This window comes from Malus sylvestris, chromosome 2 (genome assembly GCF_916048215.2).
Source record: "Malus sylvestris chromosome 2, drMalSylv7.2, whole genome shotgun sequence".
Classification (NCBI taxonomy): Eukaryota; Viridiplantae; Streptophyta; class Magnoliopsida; order Rosales; family Rosaceae; genus Malus; species Malus sylvestris.
The window spans coordinates 32,076,549-32,096,910 of record NC_062261.1 but is presented as its reverse complement, the minus strand read 5'-3'; the positions used below and the strand labels follow the sequence as shown (position 1 = coordinate 32,096,910).

Here is a 20,362-nt window from a genome sequence, read left to right as displayed (position 1 = left end):
ATATACCTAAATGTTTGTATCGAAATGTATGAACGGAAATGTGTATACCTAAATGTATGTATCGAAATGTATTATAATGAATTTAATGTACCTAAATGGAAATGACAAAGTACATATTGTATAACAAAAATTAATTTATCTAAATGTTTACAACAAAATATATTACAATAAATGAAATAAAATTAATACATTAAAAAATAGAAAGAAAAAGAGAAATAATTAAAAAATCAAAATATAATTAATAAATGAGGTTGGTAATATATTAAAGAACTAAAATTAGATTTTAATCTTACTCATGATTTTAATCTAAAAGTCATTTTTGTCAAGGATTAAAATGAAGTTTTCTAATAAAATTTTTCTAAACGGATTGAAAGCAAGTAACATTAAACTTTAAAGGCTGCATCCAAAGCCCTAAAAAATAACTATTTCCTCCAACAAAAGACAACCAAATTATCTAGTAATACCTAAGATCTAAACAAAGAAACAAAACCCTCTAACTAAATAAAAAAATGTTATCCTTTTTCACCTATAAAACACACCTCTAACTCCAACCAATGCCGCCGCTGCCATCTCTCTCTCTAATAAAGCACACCTCAACTAAATAAGATTAGTTCCGTAGTGATCTGAAGACAGGTTGCGATGAAAGGGGTGGAAATCAGCCAAAATTCAGGCCAGAAGGAGGATGGGCAAAATACCCGCGGTTATGGGTAACCTTGGTTACCTGTCTATTTAAATTTCATGGCTACAGTTATAGATAATCGTTTAGATAAATAAACGGTTATGAGTATAACCATTTATCCGTGAAATTTAAATAGGTGGTTATATGTATTAACCGTTGTTATAAACAGGTAACCGTTTATCCATTTATTTTATATATATATTAACACAAATTATGTTCTCTATCAGACAAAACTTAAATCAATACTATTGATAATTAGTGTATGGTTTATATAGCTAATTATAATATAATGTAGCTCATTCAACTTGACAAATAAATGGCTATGCGGATCAGTATAAACGATTATGAGTAAATAATCACAGTTATGCACTCGTTTGCTTATCCCTAGCCAAAACCAGGAAATCCCAGACCGAAAAAAGTACAAACAGTGTGAATAGATGTAGAACGGCCGTAGAAGCAGATACTTTACAGCAACAATTAACTTGTCCAGCGATTTTAAACGAAAGAAATTTAAACAGATAATTTGGATGGAAAAGATAAGAAGGATGTGGAGATGGAAAACGCAGAGAACACAGGGTTTGAGAGAGACCAAAACAGGCAGAAAAAGCCACGAAAATAAAGAATTGAAATCGGCACTGAAGAACCTATGATGTATGACTTATATGAGGAAAGTGACATTCGCTTGTGGAGCTTCTGCTGATCGACGATGATGAAAATTATTATATTCTTTTTAATGCCAATCATTCATATATTCACTCATGATCTTCAAAGCAATTGGTTGAAAATTTTACTGACAGTGACAGAAAGGCTGAATGAGAAAAAGAAGACTTTTCTTCTGCTCAAGAAACAGTTTCTCGTGCTCAAGAAACAGATCCTTATCAGAAGAGGGAGAGAGAGGGGTTTGGTATTTTGCCAAATATATAATAATTAGTAGTAGAAAATAAAATAAAATAAAATGGGGAAGGGATATTCGGAAGGAGAAAGAAGATGTCGGTCTGAGTTTCTAATGCCTCGACAGTATATATAGGAAAACGACACTCCAACAAAGCCTGTCCCTCTCACTTCTGCTGTACTCGAACAGGAAAGGATAACGATGAAGCACTCATTTTTCAGTGCAAAGGAGGACAAAAACAGAAAAAGGGCGATTCCGCCCTTTCACTGTTAATGAACAGTGATTTTGTGTTGGATTTCACTGAAAAATATCCCTTGCTTGCCTAAAAAGAGCGACAAATGGACAAAAAGAAATCATCACTCTCCTTTGGACTTATCAGAAGAGGATATGATCTTTAAATCCATCGTATAATGGCCCACTAATACGGAGAGAGACAAAGGCAATTGGATGAGATTATAGCGGAGCAGCTGCCGTCGCGGACTACAAACTCCACTATTACAGTGAGTGAGGCAGAGGCAGAGGCCAAAATCCAAACTCGAAAGAAAGGAAGGAAAAATGGCGATAACACTCAACAGTGGGTTCAACATGCCAGTAGTGGGTCTGGGTGTTTGGCGCATGGAAGGAAAAGAAATCAGAGACCTCGTTCTCAATGCCCTCAACCTTGGCTATCGCCATTTCGATTGCGCTGGTATCCAACTATCCATTCACCTTAATTCTCACCCAGCTTTACACTTTGTTGTTTGTTCATATGGGTTTGATTTCTTTCCTTTTCTTTCGTTAATTTGTCATCTGGGTTTCCCAGCTAAAACATTTGAATCTACCTTCTCATAATCATTTTTGCCCATATGGCGGGAATTCGTAGCTTGTAGCACAAATTACCTTTGCGGTTGTAACATGCGTTGACGAGTTAATGCTGCTTTCAGCTGATTACAAGAATGAACCAGAAGTTGGGGAGGCACTTGCAGAAGCATTTTCGACTGGGCTTGTTAAGCGAGAGGATCTCTTCATCACCACCAAGGCAAGTGTATTTTCAATCAAAATTTTATTTGCCGCTCCGGCTGACTAGTATTTTTCTCTCTGTTTCTTCATCCTTAATGCAGCTTTGGAATTCGGATCATGGACACGTTGTAGAGGCCTGTAAAGACAGTCTGAAGAAGCTTCGGTTGGATTATCTGGATCTGTACCTTGTTCACTTTCCTGTTGCCACCAAGCATACCGGTATTAATTCTTGGTATTTGACTACTTTGTGCAAAACCTCTCTGTATTATATTATGTGACCTGTGCTCTACTATTTTTTGAAATGTGGTTGACAATACTAGTGTGTGATTGAAAACTATAGATTACTCCAAAAGGAAAACAGTTTCCTTGCTACCAACTGATGCCTCTACAGCTTGGATTCTCTTATATTGATTATTGAATTCATCTGTCTATTTATTTATATACATAGCCGACCCCACTTAGTGGGAAAAGGCTTTGTTGTTGTTGTATTTATTTATATACATGCAGGAGTTGGTACGACTGGCAGTGCTTTGGATGAGGATGGGGTGCTAGAAATAGACACAACCATATCTTTGGAAACTACCTGGCATGCTATGGAAGAGCTGGTCTCTATGGGTTTAGTTCGTAGCATTGGAATTAGGTGATCATACAAACTTTGCACATTTCAAGGATCATTACTTGAATCAATAATGATATTGCGAATTTAGGTTATATTTCCCTTTTACTTCCTATGCAATATATTACGGTATTAGCTATGCAACCTAGTTCATTTGGGGTATATATGGGAAACCAACTCACAAAAATATAAGTGAATGTGCTGAAGAAAATTGAAACGTTGCAGTAATGTGTGTGCGCGTTAAAACGGTAATAAATTTTTACAAATACAGCTTCGGTTGGAGATATCATATAGTTTAGTTCAGGAAGAGGTTAACTATTGTGTCTTATTGCTTGTTGATGCATAATACAAACTTACACATGATATGTGCTGTTAGAGAAAGATTATAAATTATGTCGCAATATCACTAGGTTTATTTCAGTAATTCGGTATTCTCTGAGTTGTGCCACACAGTATCAACAAGTTTGGGTGCTTCTGCATATGCACAAATGATATGGGAAGCTCCTTTAAATTTTCTTTATCTCTTTCATGCTTAGTGCAACATATGGCACCAGCCCTAGTGGAAGATTCATAGTCTATATTCTGGCATTTTAATTTCATTCATTTGTCAATTGTTTTGCATATGAATTGTGCTTTCTGCAGTAACTATGATATCTTTCTGACGAGAGATTGCTTAGCTTATTCCGAAGTGAAGCCCGCAGTGAATCAGATTGAGACTCACCCATACTTCCAACGTGAATCTCTTGTCAAATTCTGTCAGAAGCATGGCATCTGTGTCACTGCCCACACTCCTCTTGGAGGTGCTGTGGCCAACAGCGAGTGGTTTGGTTCAGTTTCATGTCTAGACGATCCAGTTCTTAAGGTAGGGTCGTTTTTTCTATCACTTGAAGTTGAATTACTGGATTTATTTTCAAATTACCAGTCAAATATAGTAAGATTGTTTCCTCTCAATCGCATTCCTCTTTTGTCAGAATCTGGCTGAGAAATACAAAAAGACTGCTGCCCAAGTTGTTCTAAGGTGGGGCATCCAACGGAACACAGTTGTCATCCCGAAGACATCAAAACTTGAGAGATTGAAAGAGAATTTTCAAGTTTTTGACTTTGAGCTCACCAAAGAGGACATGGACCTGATTGCAAAGGTAAACAGGAAACACCGGACAAATCTACCTTGCAAGTTCTGGGGCGTTGATCTGTTTGAATAGATTTGCCTGCAACTGTTCTCTCTACCCATGAGAACAAATGCCTTGTGTTGGCAAAGAATAACAAGGACCGGAGTCGTGTTTCTTTCTCCTGAGTTGTAAACTTAAAGCTGAATCAATCGTGAAGGTTGAATAGACATGTTAGATAAAACTCGGACACAAACTAAATTTGATCTTTCAATGAACTTAACTCTTTTTAGTTTGACGGTCTTCCCTTGTATGGCCTCTGTTTGCATTTGGCCTGTTGAGTTTGCAGCTCAACTTTCATCTTGAAATAACCGAAAGGAAAGAATTTTACGATACTAAAAGAAATTCACGAGGGAATAACACAAGGGTTGGTCAGTGATGTTCCCCCCCCCCCCCATAAATATATGCAAGTTATACAACTACTGAAGCGATGTCTAGTACTTGGAAGAGATCAGAACTTGACGGAAAGGGATGTCACCGATGTTTTAACTAGGTGGCTAAATTGCCACTTGACAAAAGCAATATGACATAATTCCGGAGTAAAACCTATAAACCGTATCACAACGTTCAATAGCTTACAAAAAATGATTAAGGTTAACAAAGAATAAACAACGAGGCACAAAATAAGGTTTGTTCACTGTTCTCTCAATACCTCTATTAGATTTGGAGTTTTGTTTTCGTTTCAATCTCTTTCAACTGACTCTTCAATTTTTGTGTTGGTGTTAGGTTTTGGGTCCAATGAACATATTGAGTTTCTAGTGAAGCAATTTTCAGGTATGTTACTTTTCTCGAGTTTCTAATGAAGCAATTTTCGGGAATGTTTTTATGAATTTATTCTCTTAACTTATAAATTCCGTAACCAGTTAATTCGTAGGGTCGATAGTGACTGTGTTATGTTTTTTCTTTGTTTGCAAGAGGTTGCTGAGACCAACTGTGCCTATAGAAATGTGATACCATGCTGTTAGCGAGCACACTCAAATATTGGAGGATGTAGCTGCAGATCCTACTCTTCCTCGAACTAAATCCCTGCTTTGTGCTGGGTGCAAGCATGGAGAAGCTGTCTTCTTTTAGGTTATATGCCCAATCCTTTATCTGTTGTGGTGTATTTTATTGGTAGTTATGCCTTTTCAAACTTTTGGTGTTAAGAGCACAATGCTAAATATTTTAATGTCACATAAATATTCCAAGTCGTCAATTTTTTGGATGAAATTCCAACTGCTAATCTCTTTATCGTTAGCTAACTCTAGAAATGCATCAGGGTTAAGATTTTTTCTAGTCTTTGTAAACTTCTAGCGCTTCGTGTATCATTGTTTCTTCCCCTTCACTTTAGATTTCAGCTGACTATTAACCAAGTATCTATTAAAATTAGTGACCATGGGTTCTTCTATGTGATACTTAACTTGTATTGAACCCGAGTTCTTGTGTAATTTATTCTAGAGAGATTGTTAGGCCACTTTGTATTGAAACATTCTTTTGTATTGAAACATTCTTCTGTTTTGAGAAAATTTCTACCATTGTATCATTGGGAAGTCGATTTCACTTTGTCTCTGGGGGGGGTATATGTCCACTACCATGCATATGGTGATACCATTTTGAACGGTTAGATAGAAGTCTAAAGCGAAAGGGAGGTTCTAATTGATTGGGATTGTGTGTTTGTGTTTTAGGTTAGTAATATGTACGTTCATTTAGGGAGGAAGAACATGCTCAAGCTGCGCTTCAGAATCTCACTGGGAGGTTCTATGCAGGTTAGTTCCCTTATTTTTCTTATCTTGATATGTTATGAACAACATGATCGATAGTTGTGATGGTATGGTGATTTTATCGTCGCTGTAATATGTTTCGCCGAAGTCACTTTCCTGTCTTTTGATTGATTCGTGATTGGTAGATTATTGTGCTACATGGCAGTTCAGTGTTGATAGTTGATAGTTGTATGGTTTTTCTATCTGTTAATTGGGGTTCAGATTTCACTAAGATCGCTTTGAATTTCATCCAATTTTCTCTTATCCTCCGTATAGTTCCTAAGAAACTGTATTGTGCTGCTGGATTTACTTCATTTAACAGTTTACATGTTTTCTTATATTTATTTATTTCTTTTCTTTTGCTGCAGCCATGTCTGTCCAAGAAGATGGACTGTGGAACATTGTGAGGGCCAGTTCCTTGGATTTCGATGCCTGGACTAGTTTAATTGAAGAGACAGAGAAGGTTGCAGAGGTGCGTTAGCTGGATTTTTGAGTCATTAGATGAATTGTTTGGGTGAGTGCGAATCATCTAAGGTTTTGGCAGAGAAATTGTTGTTATTTAAATGTGAATAATATGAGGTTGCAAAACTGTGAACTTCACTGTACTTTCTACATGTTCTTAGATATTTCTGTGATTGTCAGCTGCCTTAGCATACCATGGTCTGCCCATGGTTTCGCATTAGTGATTGCATGCTACATTTTCTAAATAAGATCTCTATTATCATTATCTGTTCGAGAGGCTGTTTTTTGGCAAGAGTTGTGACTATGATTTGTTGTATACGATATTATCATCACATGGATGCTTGAAGGCACATAACAGTTGCCTTGACCTCTAAGAATATATGTATGGTAAATGACCGCTGCTTAATCAAATTTACTATATGCTTGATATTATTAATACATGAGTACATGCTTTATCATCGAAGAAGTGAAATTCAATTCTGATATAAGCACATACTTTCTTGTTGACAAATTGGTTAAGATTCATGGCTACAATTTGATTATGGATTAAGGATGTTTTTGTTTGTGGAACTGATTTTTATTCTATTCGCATAATTGGGCGGGTAGTTGTCGTCACACAGAAGTTCGTTTTTGAGGTCGCAACTGATGCTCTTCAGTAAGCCTCTAAATTATCTCCTCTTTTCCTCTTGCCTCATGGCACACTCCTTTTCTTGTTTTTCTATCACTTACTAGCTAAATATATTGTGGTCTTACAGGTTTGAGAATTAGCACAACACTAAACGAGTTGCTTTGTATTTTGTTGGTATGGTGCTCTTTTGTGATCAAATTGGTTGCTCTATGGACATGGAGGGTGTGCTTGAGAGATTACTTTGTGTTTTTTTGGTATGATTTTATTTTGTAGTCATCATTAGGTACCTCTGTCAACTTTAGGATGTGCATCAATTGTAAGAGCAACAAAACAATTCAGATTTTTTGTTTGTGCCAAAACTTCCAATTGTACTGTAATTGACAATATTTACTAATTAATCTAAGTATTTGGAGTTTAATGTGTTTATGATGATTATTATCTTTCTGTTGTATTCATTTCAATATTAATTTAGATGTTATGAAGTGAGGTCTATCTAAAATGATTTGTTAAAATAAAAATTAAAATGAATGTAAACTACGGCATGCAAAATCAACATTAACTGTTGATGGTAGTATTCTTTTACGATGTACAACATATGCAGTAATAGCCTTTACAGTGATATGACACTCAATAAATGTCGTATCTAATATAAATTATGGCATATATGTATTCCGTAATTGGTTTTGCAGTATTACAATACTCCATTAATGTCATATCTAATACCAATTAAGGCGCGCAATGCACGTCTTAAAGATCATTTACGGCGTGTTTTACTTAAATTATTCACAACTACTAGAGTACGTCATATTTGACAAAACATCTTTTACGACAGGGGCTTTTACTGCTTGGGAGCTCACACCGTGAATAACTGTTTACGGCGGTCTTTGTGCGCCGCAAAAGACCAGTTATGTTGTAGTGTTTTTTGCGCATTTAAGCTCGATTTTTAAGTGAAATGAGTTGAGGTCAAACAAAATAATAGACTCGTTAATCAAATAAGTTGTACCTTATCTCTATTACAAATCCAACAATACTCCTCTTTGAAAAATATTCAAATAATTATTTATACCTTTATACCCATGATTGATACTATTTGTGTACATACCATGAATGGTTGAAGCTTTTTCGTTTGGGCACATAACTTGAGTGGTTGAAGCTTTGTAGGTGAAGCTTTTTGGTTGAAACTTTGTAGGTGAAGTTTTTTTGTTAAAACTTTTTTTTAACCACATAAATAGATTTTGCTTCCACACTCTTTAGTAAGAGTGTGGAAGGCTTTTTGAATTTCTTGTTGAAGCTTTCGGTTAAAGTTTTTTGAACCACATAAATAGATTTTACTTCTAGCCTCTTGAGCAAGAGTGTTGAAGGTTTTTTGAATTTTTTGTTAAAGCTTTCAGTTGAAGTTTTTTTGAACCACATAAATAGATTTTTCTTCCACACTCTTAAGCAAGAGTGTGAAAGGCTTTTTGAATTTTTTGTAGTTAGGCAAAGTGTGAAGCTTTCTCCTTTTAAGGTATGGGAGGCTTCTTCCCTTAAAGTGTGTGAAGGCTTTTTCCCTTCAAAGGTGTGAGAAGCTCTCTCCCTTGGGTGTGAGAAGCTCCCTTCCTTCAATGGTGTGAGAAGCTCCCTCCCTTCAAGGGTGTGGGAAGCTCTACTCTTCAAAGTGTGGGAAGCATTTTATAGGATTTCATAAATTGATTTTGCTTCCACACTCTTGAGCAAGAGTGTGGAAGACAATTTACATGTTGTAGTTATCCCTTATGTGTTGAAGTTTTGTTGACCTTCTCCACATGTCATAATTAATAATTAAATAATTGATTAATTAATAATTAACAATTAATTAATTAATTTCGGATTTTTTTTTGGCATAAATTTTTTTTTTTGTGAACTATGGACGAGAAAATTTGGGAGAGACCACATATATAGATTTTGCTTCCCCACTCTTGAGCAAGAGTATGTAAGGCATTCTACATATTGTAGTTGTTGGAGGTTTGTTAAACCATATAATACGATTTTGCTTCCACACTCTTGAGCAAGAGCAAGAGTGTGGAAGACAATCTACGTGTTGTAGCTGTTGAAGGTTTGTTGAACCATATAATACGATTCTTCTTCCACGCTCTTAAGCAAGAGTGTAGACGACAATCTACGTGTTGTAGCTATTGAAGGTTTGTTGAACCATGTAATACGATTTTGCTTTCACTCTCTTGAGCAAGAGTGTGGAAGGCTTTGTTGAGTTTGTATATGTCTTTTTTGAGTTGTAAGGCTTGAAAATAAAATAAAAAATTACAATGATTTCTTTTTAAAATGAGTTATACAAATATCATTTATAACTAAAAATCATATTGATTGGAAAAAGAAAAATGACATTGCCATATCTATCATCAAATTAACATTTGACATATCTATGAGAAATGCTTTCTATGAGAAATGCTTTAAGACGCGTTTTCATTTACTTAACTAAAATGCCCCAATTATTTACCAAAAAAAAAGGCCCCAATTAATAATAATTGCTTTGACTAAAACGACCCAAGTAATTTTGCTTTGACTAAAATGACTCAATTACAAAAAGATGAGACGGGTTTTCATTTGCAATTTTTCCATGAAGTAGATAGGAATGAGCCAACCAATTAGAGCCTTAAATATTTCCCTGGCAAAGACACAGCATTTATTTTGTTTGTTCATCGATCGTAAACTATGGCGCTTGTGAGAGCGGCTCAAGGAAGAAGGAACATCCTCTGATTCCAACACTCATTGGGGTTACCGTTACGATGTTTTCTTGAGTTTCAGAGGCGAAGACACTCGCAGGACTTTTACCGACCACCTCTACACAGCCTTGAACAACGCAGGATTTCTCACCTTCCGAGATGACGACGAACTTGAGAGAGGAGAAGATATCAAGCCAGGACTACAGAAAGCAATCCGGCAATCACGAATGTCTGTTGTCGTGTTTTCGAAAGATTACACATCATCCAGATGGTGCCTTGATGAGCTTGTCATGATCCTTGAACGCAAGAGGACTACCTCGGACCATGTAGTATTACCAGTCTTCTACGATGTCGATCCATCCCATGCGAGGAAGCAGACGGAAAGCATCGGAAAAGCATTTGCAAGACACGAGAAAACTCAGTCGCCGAACAAGGTGTGGGGATGGAGGGAGGCACTTGCAGAGCTTGCTGATCTAGCAGGGATGGTCTTATCAAATCAAGCTGATGGGTAACTTTCATTTGCTCTCTTTTATCTTTCTAGTGTCAATATTGGAAGGTTAATTTATTTTTAACCAACAATTTGTTTTGCCTTCTTGTTTCACATGAACAATTTGTTCTTGTCTCTCTAAACCCATGTGTTCTACAGGTCTCGAGTTCGAATCCCCTCTCAGTTTAAACTAGTTTGGTTATCTAGACTTGACCTCTGTGTATACAAGAATTCTTTTACCAAAAGTGCATATAATAACTTTCATAATTTCGTTTTCCCTTGTTTCATGTTGTCAACAAAGTTTCATTTTTATTTTTAACTAATTAAGATATGCTGTCAAAATAATGTGTAAGTTTAGCATCCTTCCAGTTGTTACCTTTGTAACTTTGTTAGGTACACAACATGTTTGATTTATATTTCTTTTTTTTACAAATTCGTAGGTATGAGTCGAAGTTTATCACAAAAATTGTCAAGGTGATTGGTGACAAGCTAATTCGCACGCCCTTGGGTGTTGAATCCAACTTGATTGGAATCCAATCTCGAGTCAAACACATCAATTTATGGTTACAAGATGGATCAAGTGATGTTGGTATAGTTGCTGTGCATGGGATGTCTGGAATAGGGAAGACAACAATTGCTAAATATGTTTACAATTCAAATTTTACAAGTTTTGAAGGGAGCAGCTTTGTTGAAAATATCAGAGAAACGGCAAGTCAACTGAACGGGTTAGTTCAAATGCAAATGCAACTTCTTTATGATGTTTTGAAGGGGAAGGAGGAGAAAGTGCACAACGTCAGTGAAGGAATAAGTAAGATTGTAAGAGCCATAAGCTCTAGAAGGGTTCTTCTTGTTCTTGATGATGTAGACCATATGGACCAATTAGATGCAGTACTACGGATGAAAGATCGGTTTTATCCCGGAAGCAAAATAATCATAACAACAAGGCATGAAAGGTTGCTAAAGGCGCATCAAGTTACTAAGGTCCACGGAGTTGAAACTTTGGATTACGATGAATCGTTGGAGCTCTTAAGCTGGCATGCGTTTGGCCAGGACCATCCGCCTGAAGGTTACATGGAATATTCAAAAAAGCTAGTGCAACATACTGGAGGACTGCCATTAGCTCTTCAAGTTTTGGGTTCTTCTCTGTTAGGTGAAAGTGTGGGTGTGTGGGAAAGTGCATTAGAGAAGCTAAAAGTTATTCCTAATGGCGAAATCATGAATAAACTAAGAATAAGCTATGACAGTTTACAAGATGACCATGACCGGAAATTATTCCTCCACATTGCTTGTTTCCTAATAGGAAGGGACAAAAACTACATTGTTAGAATACTAGATGGATGTGATTTCTATACAACTGTTGGCATTCAAAATCTCATTGATAGATGCTTGGTGAAAATTGATAGAGACAACAAGGTGAACATGCACGATCTGATTCATGATATGGGAAGAGAAATAGTTCACCTAGAATCAGAAGAGCCTGAGAAACGTAGTCGACTATGGCGTCGTAAGGATTCCTTCCAAGTACTGAGGGAAAAGATTGTACATAGAAACATGCCTTTTAGATATATATATATATGTTTTTCTCTTCTTGTGAAAATTATCCATATTAATGTTGTTCCCTTTTTTTCTTTAGGGTACACAGAATCCAAGGTCTTTTCCTGGACATGCATTGGCATCCTGCAAACAGTCCAATAAACACAAATGAAACAGTCTTTGAAACCAATGCATTTGAAAGGATGCACAAATTACAACTACTCCATCTTAGACGTGTACGGCTAGAGGGATGTTACGCAAATTTCCCTACAGGATTAAGATGACTGTGTTGGCCTGAATTTCCTTTGGATTCTATACCCATTGATTTTCCTTTGGAGTGCCTAATTGTTCTTGAAATGCAATATAGTAACTTGACACAAGTCTACAAAGGAACAAAAGTATGTTACTTTACGCATCTCAATTCATTTTCCTTCTTTTGCTTTTTTAAGTTTTGATTCGTTGACCAATTGCATATGTTAGAATTAATCCCACAAATATTATTTCTCTTTTTTTTCTTTATTTTAATTTTTTTTCCTGCAGTTTCTTCCTTCATTGAAGATCCTTGATGTGAGCCATTCTCATGGCCTTAGACAAACCATGGACTTCTCATACTGCCCCAATCTAGAGGAATTGATTCTTGTAGATTGCGAAAGCCTGCTTGATGTTCATGAATCCATTGGAAACCTAGAGAGACTTGTGTACTTGAATATGAAGGATTGCAAGAATCTTAGGATGCTTCCTAACATGTGCATGCTAAAATCACTTGAAACACTCAATTTATCTGGTTGCTCAAATCTTGATGAGAAGATGAAGAAGATGGAATCTGTGAAAGTTCTTGAAACAGATGGTATTCTAAGTGAATTACGGCCTGGTACAAGTTCGAGTATCTTGACTTATTTGCCATGTTCTTTAGTAAAGTTAAACCTTAGTAGGTGCAATCTTTCTGATGATGCCTTTCCTACGGATTTAAGTAATCTATCCTCATTGCAAACACTATTTTTAGGTGGTAATCCAATTTCTAGCCTACCTGTTTTCATCAAAGGTTTGAGGAGGCTCGATTCTCTCTTTTTATCGAAATGTGAGAGGCTCGAATCACTAGTGGGGTTGCCGAAAATTGGACTCCTTGATGTAGAGGGTTGCATATCATTAAAAACTATAACATATCAAGCCAATGAGTTGAGAGCATTGACCTGTGTGGGTGAGAATCACAATGTAATTGAGTGCGAGTCCTATGACAACTTGGAACCTATTGGCAGAGTTGATTTGGAAATGATGAAACTTTTCAGCTTGCACAACTTGGAAATGAGGAAACGTTTCGGCTTGCAAAATTTTAAACATGTTGATTGGATTTGGAGTCCCGTTCAGGTGCCTCTCTCTCTCTCTCTCTCTCTCTCTCTCTCTTATTGGAAAGAATTTCCTAATATAGGTGCCATGTACACAGGGACTGCATCAACATGGTATATACAACACATTTTTTGAGGGGAATGAGATTCCTGGCCGGTTCAGCTATAAAAGTACAAAGTCCTCAATATCTTTTATTGTGCCTTTTCTTTCAAGTCACAAAATTCAAGGCTTCAACATCTTTGTTATCTTTGCAAACCATAATTTGATATATTCGGGTAATCCAGTAATGAGTATTGAAGTGAGTAACAAGAGCAAGGGTATGAAATGGATATATGGCCCACGATTCTACCGTCACCGTTTTCGAAGTGAGGCAGGAGAAGACATAACATGTTTGAGCCATTGGAAAATGGACAATCAAACAATAATATTAGAATGTGGAGATGAAGTGGTGGTTTCCGTAATGACGATGAGCCGTAGAGAGTCTTTTCGGGTAAAGGAGTTTGGGGTTGAGCTTGTGCAAGAGCTCCAAGACAAGATGAGTACCCAACACAACACCACTCCAGATCCTAATGATCCATTTGTCATCGGTGGAGATTTGTCACCGCTGGAGCATATATCAGGAGAATATCACTTTTGCTGGTTCAGTGAAGCAGAAATGAAAAATACTGATTTTTGTAGGCCGAAATGGTTGAAAACCCTCATCATGGACTCAGGTAAATTATGCTCCATTAAAGCACTTAGGGGTCTGCCCGTATTCATTTCATTTTTCTCTAAATTTTCTGTTATTTGTATGTTTTTCAGACAAAGAAGAAGAGCAACAGAAGGATCTTGATCAAAAAATTGCTGCAGCGAGTGCCAGAGGCAATAACTGCCATCTGGGAGGATGGAGGGGGTGTTGTGCGGAAGCGGCATTCGACTGTAAGTGAATAGTAAGACAGAACAGAATAAAAACAACATCAACAAGAACACCAAGATTTATACTGGTTCGGCAATGCCTACATCCAGTTTGGAGACGACGGAGTATTCCACTATAATCAATGAGAACATACAATAGTGTTTATCACTCAATTTCCCAAAGACCCAAATAACCCCAAGCTCTCACACTTACAATAGGAAGAGAAAACCAAAAATACAAAGCAAGACAATTTGAGAAAATTCTTCTCTATGCCAAATGGCTTCTTGCTATTTTTCTCTCTTCCTTGTTCTTCTCTACTTCTCCATGCTTATGGGTTGCACCTTGCTCTCCTTTTATAGCCAAAGAAAAGCTTCTCAAAGACATCAATGGCCAAAGGCCTACCATCAAGTCAAAAGGAGTTAGGCACAAATTAGGCACAAATCTTGTTTGCCTCCCATTACCACAAAGTAGCCCAAAGATTTAGACTTTGACTACATGTTTGAGTCAATAATCAACAATCTCCACCTTAACTCAAACCCTCTAAGTAGAACTCCTAATAGTCGTCTCCCAATCCCCCATGGGGTAATCAACAAATTTTACAAATGCCAATCAAGTCTAAGCAGTGCTTAAACTTGAGCAACAAAACTGGCTTTGTTAACATATCCGCAGGATTATCAGCGGTCCCAATCTTCTGAAGAAGAATATCTCCCTCGTCAATAACCTCACGAACAAAATGGAACCTCACGTCAATGTGTTTCGTACGTGCATGATGAACTTGATTCTTTGCTAAATGAATAGCACTCTGACTGTCGCAATGAACATCCACATGGTCTTGTTGAACCCCTAAGTCATCAAGCAACCCTTGAAGCCAGATGGCTTCCTTTATAGCTTCTGTCACAGCTATGTATTCTGCCTCAGTAGTCGACAAAGCAACTGTAGATTGCAGAATCGACCTCCAACTTACTGGACCTCCAGCAATAGTGAATACAAAACCAGTAGTGGACCTACGCTTGTCCAAATCACCTGCGTAATCAGAATCCACATATCCAACAACACATTTACCAGTAACTTTATCCTGCTGGAACAATAAACCAACATCCACAGTACCCAGAATATACCGTAGAATCCATTTCACAGCTTGCCAATGCCCTTTTCCTGGATTATGCATATATCTACTGACAATGCTAACAGCTTGTGAAATATCAGGCCTAGTACACACCATAGCATACATCAAACTATCAACAACATTTGCATAAGGAATTTGAGCCATGTACTGACTCTCTTCAACAGTTTTAGGAGACATAGAAGCGCTAAGTTTGAAATGAGAGGCAAGAGGTGTACTAACCGGTTTTGAATTTTCATTCATCCTGAAACGTTGTAGTACATTCTTCAAATACTGCTTCTGACACAGACTAATCTTGCCCTTCGCTCTATCTCTTTCAATTTCCATACCTAGTATCTTCTGAGCTTCTCCCAAGTCCTTCATCTCAAATTCGTTACTTAGTTGAGTCTTCAACCTTGTAATCTCCACTTTGCTCTTACATGCTATAAGCATATCATCAACATATAAAAGCAGATAAATGAAGGTTCCATCTTGTAGTTTGCGAAAGTATACACAATGGTCATAGTGACTTCTTGTGTACTTCTGCCCGATCATAAATCTATCAAATCGCTTGTACCATTGTCTTGGAGACTGCTTCAAGCCATACAATGATTTTTCCAATTTGCAAACCCAATTTTCCTTTCCAGCAACCTTAAAACCTTCTGGTTGAGACATATAAATCTCCTCCTCCAAATCACCATGTAAGAACGCAGTCTTGACATCAAGTTGGGCCAACTCAAGGTCAAACTGCACAACCAAAGCCAACAAAATACGAATAGAAGAATGTTTTACTACAGGAGAAAATACCTCATTGTAGTCAATGCCTTCCTTCTGAGCGTAGCCTTTAGCTACCAATCTGGCTTTGAATCTTACATTGTCTTTTCCCAAAGATTCCATCTTTTTGGCATACACCCATTTACAACCAATTGCTTTCTTCCCCTTTGGTAACTGAACCAGCTTCCAAGTCTCATTTTTATGAAGAGATTTTATCTCCTCATCCATAGATTTCTTCCACAACTCGCACTCTGAACTCATGACAGCTTCTTTGTAGGCGGATGGAATATCATCTTCAATAACGGGAAGTGCATATGCCACAATATCAGTAAATCGAGCAGGCTTTCGGATTTCCCTTCTCGATCTTCTGGTTGCAATATAGTCTTGTTGCTGTGGAGGCTCTTGGGTAGGTGCCTCCTCTTCATCGTCCTCGTCCTCATCATCAGAATTAACTGTAGGACTAGTGTTTGAAACATCAGACCTTACTGGAACAACTGGAGTCTTCAGTAACTCCACCTGCTTTGAGCTACTCATGGTCTCGGTCGCTTCAGTTTCACCTTCATGCTTGTTCTGATTAACCATAGCAGCCTCATCAAAAGTCACATCTATGCTTACAACAAATTTCTTCTCATCTGGACACCAGAGTCGGTATCCCTTCACGCCAGTGCTAAAGCCCATAAATAGAGCTTTCTTTGCTCTTGGATCCAACTTGCTTTCTCTGACATAATAGTAAGCAGGACAACCAAATATGTGTAAAAACTTGTAATCAGTACAAGGTTTACCAGACCATACCTCCATGGGCGTTTTGCCCTCGTTCGCAGCAGCTGGCAATCGATTAATGAGATGGCTTGCATAAGTGAGTGCCTCAGCCCAAAACGCCTTGCCTAATCCAGCATTAGACAACATACACCGAACTTTCTCAAGCAAAGTACGGTTCATGCGCTCTGCCACCCCATTCTGTTGCGGTGTCTCCCTAACCGTGAAGTGCCTCACAATACCCTCATCTTGACAAACTTTCAAGAAAGGATCAGACTTATATTCACCCCCATTGTCTGATCTGAGAGTCTTGATCTTTCGACCGCTTTGCGTTTCAATCATCTTTTTCCACTTCAAGAATATCTTCAAGACTTCATCTTTACGCTTCATGGTGTACACCCATATTCTTCTAGAGAAGTCATCAACAAAGGAGACAAAATAATGGCTACCTCCCCAAGATGCATTCTTGGAAGGTCCCCAAACATCAGTGTGAACATAATCAAGAATGCCTTTAGTGTGGTGAATAGCAGTGCCAAATTTTACTCTAGTTTGCTTACCCAACACACAATGCTCACAGAATTCCAATTTGCATGCCTTTGCACCTTTCAATAAGCCTTGCTTCACCAATCCTTGCAACGCTTTTTCACCAGCATGCCCAAGACGCATATGCCATAACCTCGTGGTGTCTGTGCTATCTGCGTTAGCAGCTTCGGTGACAGCTGCTCCACCAATAACTGTATTCCCCTGCAAGAAATACAAGTTATTTCGTCTTGTACCTTTCATCACCACCAGTGCCCCGTACACAGCTTTAAGAACTCCACCCTCCATGGTGATCTTGAGACCCTTGGATTCCAATGCACCCAGTAAAATGAGATTTTTCTTCATATCCGGTACATACCGAACATCACTTAATTCTCTGACTGTTCCATCATGCATCTTCAAACAGATTTTGCCTATCCCTTGTGTTTTGTAGGCATTATTATTACCCATCAAAACAACTCCACCATCCAGCTCCTCGAATTTAGAAAACCACTCCCGAATGGGACACATATGATAGGTGCAACCTGAATCCAAAATCCACTCATTTGAGTGACCATCAGCATATGAACTAGCCAAAGCAAACTCGAAATCATCATCATCTCCAGATTTTGCAATATTTGCTTCAGAACCCGCTTTCTCCTTCTCTTTGTTCTTCAATTTGGGGCAGTCTTTCTTCCAATGACCCTTTTGGCGACAAAAAGCACATTCATCTTTAGCAGGAAACTTCCCTCGTGACTTTGAACGAGATTTTCCCCGCTTCCCAGATTTTCTTTCCTCTGTTTGACCCCTTGCAACAAATGCCTCGGTTTGTGAATTGTGAGTCTTCAGTTCCTTCTTACGACACTCATGATTCACCAATGCCGCAGACACCTCATCAAGTTTCACCTCGGATTTTCCATACAACAGAGTAGTTGTCAAATGATCATAATCATCAGGCAATGAATTTAACAAACATAGTGCCTTATCCTCGTCAGGAATTTTCACATCAAGGTTTGCTAAATCAGCAAGTATTTTATTATAATCATTGAGGTGTTCGTGCATAGAGATACCTGGACGATACTGAAATCGGAAGAGTCGCTTCTTCAAGAATAGACGATTTTCTGCGCTCTTGGTCATATACTTCTCCTCCAATTTCGTCCATAACTCCTTAGCAGAAGTTTCCTTCATATACGGGTATTTCAACTCCTTATCAAGGAATGATCGAATAGCAGCACAAGCATGAAGATTAATTCGCATCCACTGCTTGTCATCAATATCTTCTGGTTTATCTTCCAGAACCATATCCAACTCTTGTTGATACAACACATCCATAACTTCACATTGCCACATACCAAAATTATTAGAGCCATTGAATTTATCAACCTCTAACCTTGTAGTAGTGGTTGGATGTCTATTGGATGTAGACGAAGACGATGCTGACTCCTTCCTTACAGATTCATCTTTATCTTCAGCCATCTACTCAGCACTATTCACAAATACGGCACTGTTCACAGGTACAATACTGTTCATAGATAATGTAGCAGTTCACTGTTCACAGAACTGTAGCGCCAACACTATTCACGGAACTGGGCTCTGGTACCACTTGTTGTGCGGAAGCGGCATTCGACTGTAAGTGAATAGTAAGACAGAACAGAATAAAAACAACATCAACAAGAACACCAAGATTTATATTGGTTCGGCAATGCCTACATCCAGTTTGGAGACGACGGAGTATTCCACTATAATCAATGAGAACATACAATAGTGTTTATCACTCAATTTCCCAAAGACCCAAATAACCCCAAGCTCTCACACTTACAATAGGAAGAGAAAACCAAAAATACAAAGCAAGACAATTTGAGAAAATTCTTCTCTATGCCAAATGGCTTCTTGCTATTTTTCTCTCTTCCTTGTTCTTCTCTACTTCTCCATGCTTATGGGTTGCACCTTGCTCTCCTTTTATAGCCAAAGAAAAGCTTCTCAAAGACATCAATGGCCAAAGGCCTACCATCAAGTCAAAAGGAGTTAGGCACAAATTAGGCACAAATCTTGTTTGCCTCCCATTACCACAAAGTAGCCCAAAGATTTAGACTTTGACTACATGTTTGAGTTAATAATCAACAGGGGGCTAGTCACCGCTGCCGTCTTCTTTCTCACGCTAACTCTAATCGTTCGGCCCTCCCCCTCTCAGAAAAAGAAGTGACAGTAGTCAAAAAGCCCTCCATGAGTTCTTAATTTTTACTAGATACAGACTGTTGGTGCAAAAATTGTACATAATATGTAAACAAATAATTCACTTGACACAATTTCACCCTCGTTCATTTTTCCGAAGAGGGTTTTATTAATTCGAGTTCGACCCATTCTAGACTACGCGCCTATTAATTACAACCCTTCTTTTGGGAAGGAATACCCTTTGATTCTAATTTGAATAAATCATAACTTGAGGATTTTGGTGTTTGTTTGATTTTGTGACTGCACCTAGGTAGAATCCTAGATTGCCTACGTACCCTCGTTGAGGGATCAAGTCACTCATAGTTCATGTATTTGTTGAGGTTTGATGCCTTGTGTAGTTTCAGCTCATGCAGGCAAGGAGCTACTGATGCCTTGTGCAGTTTTAGCTCATGCAGGTGAGGACTTTAAACCATTGGAGCTTTAATGCCTTGTGCAGTTTTAGCTCATGCAGGCAAGGACTTTAAGCCATTGGAGCAATAATGCCTTGTGCAGTTTTAACTCGTGCGGGCGAGGAGTATAATGTGGCTTCGTGCCATTTAAGTCTTGTCACGACTTCATGCCCTTTTGATACTTGATACTGCTTCATGCCATTGAGATTTGCTGCGGCTTCATGCCCTTTGAAAATTTTTCTTCCGCTTCGTGCCATTTTGGTATTTGATAGCAAGAGTGAATTTAGTTTATATAAACCAGGGATTCGCTTCAGCTTCACGGTTGCGTCTAAAATTTTGATATCAGACTGCCTACGTATCCTTAACAGAATCAAACCGGCGTAGTTCATTAGTATTTGATTTGGATTTGTGTTTAGACTTTGGCAAAAGCCAGGTGCCCAAAAGATGATGA

The 20,362-nt window shown here is 38.0% G+C and overlaps 2 protein-coding genes and 2 pseudogenes across 2 annotated transcripts in view; 3 read left to right on the top strand and 1 right to left on the bottom strand.

The window, feature by feature from the left end:
• Nucleotides 1-20,362, bottom strand: part of LOC126582879 (uncharacterized) — a 52,495-nt gene that overhangs the window by 19,902 nt on the left and 12,231 nt on the right. The window lies entirely within an intron of this gene.
• Nucleotides 1,921-4,584, top strand: LOC126582861 (NADP-dependent D-sorbitol-6-phosphate dehydrogenase-like). The gene is made up of 6 exons (XM_050247091.1): nucleotides 1,921-2,259; nucleotides 2,495-2,589; nucleotides 2,672-2,789; nucleotides 3,078-3,210; nucleotides 3,829-4,048; nucleotides 4,158-4,584. Exons 1-6 carry the CDS (start codon nucleotides 2,127-2,129, stop codon nucleotides 4,386-4,388), a joined length of 930 nt encoding a protein of 309 aa, XP_050103048.1. The 5' UTR covers nucleotides 1,921-2,126; the 3' UTR covers nucleotides 4,389-4,584.
• LOC126582833 (disease resistance protein RUN1-like) lies at nucleotides 9,781-11,992 on the top strand (annotated as a pseudogene).
• LOC126582841 (protein SUPPRESSOR OF npr1-1, CONSTITUTIVE 1-like) lies at nucleotides 12,023-19,537 on the top strand (annotated as a pseudogene).